General features: G+C 37.1%; 1 protein-coding gene across 1 annotated transcript in view; it reads right to left on the bottom strand.

Annotated features, from left to right (window-relative positions):
- Nucleotides 1–7,060: 7,060 nt before the first annotated feature.
- Nucleotides 7,061–8,954, bottom strand: part of LOC107680046 (calponin-3-like) — a 12,482-nt gene continuing 10,588 nt past the window's right edge. Inside the window, exon 7 of the mRNA XM_016475805.1 lies at nucleotides 7,061–7,931. Coding sequence (XP_016331291.1) covers nucleotides 7,584–7,931 — 348 coding nt within the window. The 3' untranslated portion in view covers nucleotides 7,061–7,583. The remainder of the gene's footprint in view (nucleotides 7,932–8,954) is intronic.

Genomic DNA, 8,954 nt, shown 5'->3' with positions numbered 1-8,954 from the left:
GATGCTATATTTAAAATTAAATGGATTCAGAATTGTATTAAATCTAATAACCAATTATGGTACTATATCCCAAATTTAGTTTTTGACAAAATTGGTGGTATTAATTTTCTCCTCAGTTGTAATTTTGATATTAATAAAATTCCCATTAAGCTGTCTAACTTTCATAGACAAGCTCTGTTATCTTGGTTGTTGGTGTACAAACATAATTTCTCTCCCTACAGGTGTTTGATTTGGAACAATAAAGATATTAAATATAAGAATAAGACACTTTTTTTAGATTATTGGTTGAGAAATAATATTTTATTAGTGACACAGTTGTTTCGTCCTGATGGTCTCTTACTCTCATATGGAGAATTTTTAAATAAATTTAAACTTCCAATTTCTGCAAAGGATTATGTAGTGGTTTTTGATGCTATACCTTCTGGTCTTCTTCATTTGCTGCGGGCCGCTGATGCTTTTGATTTGAATATAACTAGTGACTTAAATTTAAAATCTTCCCATCCCTACAGCACACTGATCCACTCAAGACTAAAAAGTCTACAAAAACATCTTTTACATTTTTATAAATTGCATTGTGCAAAAGTGCAAAGTGAATAAAAAAAAATGGACACAAGCAAACGTTTCAACACATTGCTATCTTCAGTGCTCACTTAAACAACATTCACCCTTTTTAAGTAGGTCAACAATTAAAGACAATCAGCTGAATTCAATTATCTCAGGTAAACCTCAATTAATCACAAGCTCGATTCAAAGGAATCTTTCAAGATCATCAAACACGTGATCCGCGTGCTCTGGTTCACTATGGGACTCACTGAACAGAGCTGGTATTGTGCAGAGCAGATATATTTGCTGTTTTCTCATTCTGAAGTGTTGAAATCCCATTTTGGCTGGAATGTTCATGACTGATCATTCTCACAGTTATCAGCAGTTTCGTGTTACTTTTACTGATAAGTTCGGTGTTAATAGTGGCTTCTACCTTCCCTGACCAGCTGGAAATCATCCTTTTAGCAAAACATGTTTGTCTCTTTGTGTTAAGCTTAATTCTTTCATAGGCTCTCTTTGAGTCTTGCTATGTGAGCGCCACCTTCTGGTTAGTATGTACATGCTCATGTAAATTGGTATGTTGTGAAAGATATGACAATTAAAAAAAAAAAAAAAACTTAAATGGATCATTTTGAAATATTCACGGATTAAAGTTTTTTTTTGCTCTCAAGATTGATCAGTAACATGAGTCTGAGGGCAGGACACTCAAGAGGGTGTAATTTTGCCACTAGTCAGCAGGTGTCTGCAGATTCCCATCACCACAATTAAAGCAAATAGGCTAAATGAAAACATGAGGTTGTCGCATCTACATGTTTCAAGTTACTCAAAGCAAAGAATTTGAATGCATATAAAAACAGCCTGCTAAAATATGCGAATGGTCAAATAAAATCCTGCTAAAAAAATGTGGTTCTGTTTGAACAATGTCCAAAAATAGTGTACATTAAAAATTAACTTCACTAGCGCACTACCATTCAAGAGTTTGGGTCAGTCAGATTTTTAAGATAAATACTTTTATTCAGCAAGGATTCATTAAACTGATCAGAAGTGACAGTAAAGACATTGATAATGTTACAAAATATTATTTTTTTTAATTGATAATTGAGCTGGTATTGTGCAGAGCAGATATATTTGCTGTTTTCTCATTCTGAAGTGTTGAAATCCCATTTTGGCTGGAATGTTCATGACTGATCATTCTCACAGTTATCAGCAGTTTCGTGTTACTTTTACTGATAAGTTCGGTGTTAATAGTGGCTTCTACCTTCCCTGACCAGCTGGAAATCATCCTTTTAGCAAAACATGTTTGTCTCTTTGTGTTAAGCTTAATTCTTTCATAGGCTCTCTTTGAGTCTTGCTATGTGAGCGCCACCTTCTGGTTAGTATGTACATGCTCATGTAAATTGGTATGTTGTGAAAGATATGACAATTAAAAAAAAAAAAAAAACTTAAATGGATCATTTTGAAATATTCACGGATTAAAGTTTTTTTTTGCTCTCAAGATTGATCAGTAACATGAGTCTGAGGGCAGGACACTCAAGAGGGTGTAATTTTGCCACTAGTCAGCAGGTGTCTGCAGATTCCCATCACCACAATTAAAGCAAATAGGCTAAATGAAAACATGAGGTTGTCGCATCTACATGTTTCAAGTTACTCAAAGCAAAGAATTTGAATGCATATAAAAACAGCCTGCTAAAATATGCGAATGGTCAAATAAAATCCTGCTAAAAAAATGTGGTTCTGTTTGAACAATGTCCAAAAATAGTGTACATTAAAAATTAACTTCACTAGCGCACTACCATTCAAGAGTTTGGGTCAGTCAGATTTTTAAGATATTAATACTTTTATTCAGCAAGGATTCATTAAACTGATCAGAAGTGACAGTAAAGACATTGATAATGTTACAAAATATTATTTTTTTTTATTGATAATTCAAATATTTCTTGAGCAGCACATCAGCATTAGAATGATTTCTGAAGGATCATGTGGCATTGAAGACTGGACAAATGATGCTGAAAATTCAGTTTTGCCATCACAGGTATAAATTACATTTTAAAATGTTAAAATGGAAAAATATATTTTAAATTAGAATAGTATTTCACAATATTATACTGTTTAACTTTTTTTCAAAGAAAGATTTCCCCTAAGCAACACTTTCAAAACATTGCTTTGTTTATTTGAGCATTTAGTCCCAACAGTGGCTCAACTAATGTTGTTGGGGTTAGGGCGGAGCTATCTTTTTGTTTGACCAATGGAGGACAAGGGGAATGTTTAGGAAACCTGTTTAAAACAACCATTTTGGCACTTCTATTTAGTGACACTAGTAGTACTGAGACTGGAATTTAGAAAAACATCACACTGGGTTGTCATGTTGTAAGTAAGGGTAAAAGACAAGGACAAGCTCTTGGCATCACATCCAATGTACAATTCCCACAACTAACATCAGACTGGAATAGTCAATGGTCATAAACTAAAATATCATCGTTTTAAGCAAACATACTTTAAAGAAACTCACAGAAATCCGATCCAATGATTCATAAGGCAAAATCTTCAACTATCAGTCATATCTGTCCAGAGTACAAACCAGCACAGTAAGCATTGAGGGGACACAGAGAAAGGAGTGACAAACAATTTCCAGCCTCGGTCCCTCGGCAGGTCTGGTGTCCATCTGGATAATGAGAGGAACTCTCTTTGGGCCACGAGTGGAAAGTACTAATCAAAAAGCCCAATCCAACCTCATGTACTTGAAGCCAAGCCTGCTGTGATGAAAAGTATTCACATACTGTGTTGTAAAGCCTGAATGAGACGACTCCTCGTCAGAACAGAACGGTTGGCAGATGTACGGTCCAGCTTTTGTAACTGAAGAGGAGCAGCTCATGCCACAGGTATTAAAATATTTCAAGTTTCAAGTTACTTCAGTGTCTTCAGAGACTAATCTAGTGGTTTGTGGAGCAATATGATAGTGCTTTTGTTTGAGACTGACATTTTTGGGCATACATGAGCTCATACCTCTTAAGTTTTTCCTTTATATAATTTATCTGCTGCATGTTTCACAGCAGAAAAACAGAATTAATGCAAAATTCCCTGATGAAAGCTAAAGAAATGACTGTGGTCCTCTGCTTAATGCTTTTCCCATAAAAAAAATAAATAAAAATCCATCACCAGTTCTGTTGAAGTCTTCAGGATATGCCTGCAGGGTCGTTTTACATCATGTCTGAATTTCGTTCTTAATGTACATTTGAAATCTCAGCACAGCTTATTTGTTGAAAGTTCACTTCAAGTGAATTTATTAGAATCGAGTCATTTAAATGAAACTGGATAACATGCAATGCACTCTCATGACAACTCCCAATTCAAATGAGATGGTGAAAAACGTTACAGGGTAGGATTTACCATCAAAACTTGTCTTCCGATAAACTTTGCATTCACTCACAAATATTTTTTGATGTTCATATGAGGTGGTAGAACAAAAACGTTATCGGGTAAACGCAATAGTTTTGCGAGAGAACGCCAAGTTTCTCGGGGGAACACAAAGGTTTTGCAAGAGTACACAAAGTATCTCAGAGGTAAGCAATACGTTTGGCAAGATAATGGAAAAACCTAATATTTTTCAAATTTTTATCATTAGGGGCACTATATTCTATATCTTCAGTGCATTAAAACAGTTGATGCATCTACTTTTTAGCCAATTCATTAAGTGAGAAAAAACAAAAAGTGGCCTTTGCTCAGTCTACTTTCTTTACCCAGATTCTAACATTACTAATAAGTTAAGAATTAAATGTTATATACTAAAACCAGCAGGATACAATCATGTGATCGGTCAACAACAAAATCAACAAACCCAATGACACATTCTTTAATATCCCTTAAAGGGATAGTTAACTAATAAATGAAAATTCTGTCATCAGTTACCCACATGTTGTATAACTGGGGGGGGGAGGGGGGTTTCATCTCTTTTTTTTTTCTAAGGAATGTTGGGGACCAGTTTTGGTTGCCATTGGTAAAACGTATTCCACAGAAGAAAGTCAGTCAAAGAATTTTCAATTTTGATAAAACTATCCCTTTAAAGTCAGGGAGCACAACAGTAGTACATTTTGGTAGAAATTCCCAACAGCACACAATTGGAAAGCCACTAACTTTTTCCGTAATACTAAAGCTCTTCCCAAAGCAGGCAGCAGCTTTCAAACTGCTTATGTGGAGTCACATTTGATACAAAGGGAACGTTGCTAAGGGAAACCTGTGCTGTTCTGTCAGACTGTCTAATTGAGTGCTGCATTATCAGAGCCAAATTCCACAGGCACACAAAGCAGGGATTATTCCCCGTCAGGGTGTTTGCTGGGAAGAGGTGGGGGTTTGCTGCTTTTCTCACAAACCCTTTATACCGGTCAGTCCTTGTCCTCCAAGCCTCATGACTGCTCTGAGATCAGCCAAATGGTGCTAGAGGATTTCGCACTTCTCAGCTCAGTTTCCCTCTTCATGCCGACACAAGGCAGCATTCAGACTTGCTCACGCCTCTTTGTCCAAACACAAGGGCTCATCATTTCCAGGATGGTTTAGCAAAGACATAAATCTGGTGGAATCGATGAATGCCAAATTCATCGGATTAAATCCCTGATGAAAGCTATAGAAATGACTGTCTAATTCTGCTAAATGCTTTTCCATACAGTACAAAAAAAAAAAAATCTATAAGGTTCTGTTGAAGTCTTCAGCCCGCAGGGTCGTTTTACATTATTTCTGAACTTCATTCTTAACGTTCATTTGAAATCTCAGCAGTTTGTTTGTTGCAAGTTCAGTTCCAAGTCAATTTATTAAAATTGAGTCATTTAAATAAAACTGGATAACACAATGCACTCTCTTGACAACTCATTACAATTCAAACAAGATGATGAAAAATGTAATAGGATAGGATTTTTCTATTACCATCATGTTTAGGTTTGAGTCGTCTAATTTCACCATCTTGTATGAGTCAATTATAACCTCTCGGGTCAGTCTATTATGAAGACGCTAAAGGGACATGGTGATGGTAAAATCAAAAATAAATATCACACACACCAAAAAAAAAAATTATTTCAATGCTTTTGTGTTCCCTCTCAAAATATTTGCATGCCCCAGACAGAGAAACTCTGCACTCTCTTGCAAAACTCTTGTCTTCCCTAATAACTTTGCATTTACTCACAATTTTTTTGTTAATAAATCAATGTAAATATGAGGTGGTAGGGAAACAAACCTTCTTGGGTAAGCACAATAGTTTTGTGAGAGAACGTAAATATTTTGTGAGAGAACATCAAGTTTCTTGGGGTAACGCAAAGGTTTTGCGAGAGTACACAAAGTATCTCAGGAGGGATGCAATACTTTGGCGAGAGAATGGAAAAATCGAATATTTTTCTAATTTTTATCATTAGGGGCTATATATTCAGTGTATTTAAAGAGTTGATGCATCTACTTTTTAGCCAGTTCATTAAATAATAACAAAAAATGACCTTTGCTTAGTCCACTTTCTTTACCCAGATTTGAATGTTACTAAGAAGTTAGGAATTAAATGTTGTACACTAAAACCAGCAACCAACAATGACACCCTCATGTCGTATGACCGACTTTTTTTCTATGGAACGCTAAAGAGGATATTTTGAGGAACCAGGTTTGGTTACCATTGGAAAAACCTTTTCTACAGAAGTCTGCCAAAGAATTTTCAATTTTGATAAAACTATCCCTTTAAGGACAGGGAGCACAACACCAGTACATTTTGGTAGAAATTCTCAACTGCACACACTTGGAAAACCACTAACTTTTTCTGTAATACTTAAGCTCTTCCCAAAGCAGGTAGCAGCTTTGGAACTGCTTATGTGGAGTCACATTTGATACAAAGGGAACGTTGCTAGGAGAAACCTGTGCTATTCTGTCAGACTGTCTAATTGAGTGCTGCATTATCAGAGCCAGATTCCACAAGCGCACAAAGCAGGGATTATTCCCCGTCAGGGTGTTTGCGGGAAGAGGTGGGGGTTTGCTGCTTTTCTCACGAACCCTTTACACCGGCCAGTCCTTGTCCTCCAAGCGTCATGACTGCTCGGAAATCAGCCAGACTGTGCTAGATGTGTTCTCACTCTACAGCTCTCGGTTTCCCTCTCCATGCTGACACAAGGCAGCATTCAGGCTCGCTCATGCCCCTTTGTCCAAACGCAAGGGCTTATCTTTTCCAGGATGGAAGATATAAATCTGGTAGAGTTGATGAATGGCAAATTCATCTGGTAAAAAAATGAAGTGAAAGCGCAGAACAAAAATAAATAAATACATGTAAATATACTGTATAAATGTATAGAAATGTGTGAGAAAACCTACAGATAAACCTGAAAGATTTAATGATATGAATGAATGAACCTTATTGATTTAATCAGAATAACAACAGACTTGACTGGAAAATTAAAAACTTTATAAAATAAGAAATAAGGGCCATTCAACAGGACTGAGGTCTCTATTGATTATTGCTGGCAATAAATACAAGGGAAGAGGGAACAACAGACTTGACTGGAAAATTAAAAACTTTATTCATTAAAAAATAAGGGCCATTCAACAGGACTGAGGTCTCTATTGATTATTGCTGGCAATAAATACAAGACAATTGGGAAGAGGGGGAGTGATCAAAAAGATACGAGTTGGTCTAAACGTATACAAGGGCCTATGGCACAATTTAGCAAAGTGTTGTTTGGTCAAATTATTTAAAAGGCTGGAAGTAAAAAATATACTTAAAAAAAAAATCAAACAATCAGAGATTGTAGTTAATATGCTATGAATTACTTTTGGCGAACACTTACACTGCTTCTCTAACCCATCTCATGTTTTAAAAGTTTGGCCCTTTTTTAAAAGTCAAGACTATATTCTATTGTCTATCCAGCTAATAAAATACTGTATTATCAGAGGAACAGTAATATAGGAAACGCTCCTCTTAACATCAGTTTCTTGTCATATAAAAAAGGCTAGCGAGAGAAAAAACAACTCGCTCTGTTTATGTAAGGATCCAAAAATATTCATCTGTGCTGTAAGCTTGCAGTTTAATAGTCAGTGCCATGGTCATAGTGGGCTCTGTATTCATCGTGGTAGTCTGCCTGGTACTCATCCTGATATTCTCCTTGGTATTCAGCCTGGTAGTCGCTGTCGCTGATCTCAGAGCTGTTGGTGCCGGTGCCCTGGCTGCCATTGCTGTGGATGGTGGGCTCGGTGGGGGAGGAGCAGTATTTGGGGTCGTATATCTGTCTGCCCAGCCCGTACACGCTCATGCCCTTCTGAGAGGCCACCTTGTTGGTGCCCATCTGCAGCGAGATGGTGGAGTTGTCCAGCGGCTGGACAGCCACTTTCTGGTCAAAAATATCCCTCCTGGTGCCGGGGGCCAACATGCCAGCCTGAGGGAGAAGAAAGTGAAAACTAAAGTTTGACTTGGGCATCCAACTAATAAAACGTCCTGCAGAGTTTAGTTCCAACCCCAATTAAACACACCAGAACCAGATAACCAAGATCTTCAGGATCACTAGAAACTTCCAGGCAAATATGTTTGGGGCAGGAAGCAGCAGAACTCTGCTGGAAGTTGGCCCTCCAGGCCTGGGCGAACCATTAGCGGACCTTCTGTGAAATTTCATAGTCAAAGTAGGTCCATTGTCAATAGTTTAGAGTACTGCCTACTAAAGAGATCACTTCCAAACCAAGGAGCTTTCTAGTGGTAAATGTGGCAAATTTGCATGTTAAAAGTTCAACAAACTTGAATCCGATGTGAAAATGTTTCACCTCACGTGTTCCACATGTGAAAATACAGATTGTGTGGATTCCTATCGAGACAACTGCACTTCCTCTGTGGAATTTCGACATACAAAGGTATTTATGACCGCACAGTTACTCTTAAAGGGTTAGTTCACCCAATAATGAAAAATGTGTCATTTACCCTCATCTATGTTTGTTTATGTTAATAAAAGCCTAAATTAAATCTGTTCATTATATAAAGTGATCGCCAAAGTGTTTAGATCTTCCTTTCAATCAGCTCAGCGATAAGGATTCGTATATTTATATTGTATATTTTGTCTATATTACTTCTATATATTTAGGCATATATAGGCATATTTGGAGTTTCTGCGAGAGAGCACCCTCTGGCAGACATTACATGTGTTTATAGCACTCCATACTGCGTCACACCACCCTACACTGGGTAAACATAGGAAAAGTAATATTTCTCTCTACAGTAAACATATGATAATCCATATGTTGTTCTCCAGTGTACAGCAGGTTTTTTTTCTGCGCTTTAATGACATCACTGTCAGCTTGGGCTAGAGCCGTTGAGCTCCGTAAAGCCACATTTGACAGGGTATGCCAGCCACAATCTCATCCATATTGCTATAAAATATAGCATTCTGTGTAGAATTCAAATAGCTCCGATA

Source organism: Sinocyclocheilus anshuiensis, unplaced genomic scaffold (assembly GCF_001515605.1).
Source record: "Sinocyclocheilus anshuiensis isolate Anshui unplaced genomic scaffold, SAMN03320099.WGS_v1.1 scaffold1105, whole genome shotgun sequence".
Classification (NCBI taxonomy): domain Eukaryota; kingdom Metazoa; phylum Chordata; class Actinopteri; order Cypriniformes; family Cyprinidae; genus Sinocyclocheilus; species Sinocyclocheilus anshuiensis.
Note: the sequence above shows the minus strand (reverse complement) of the source record. Positions and strands in the feature narration are given on the sequence as shown.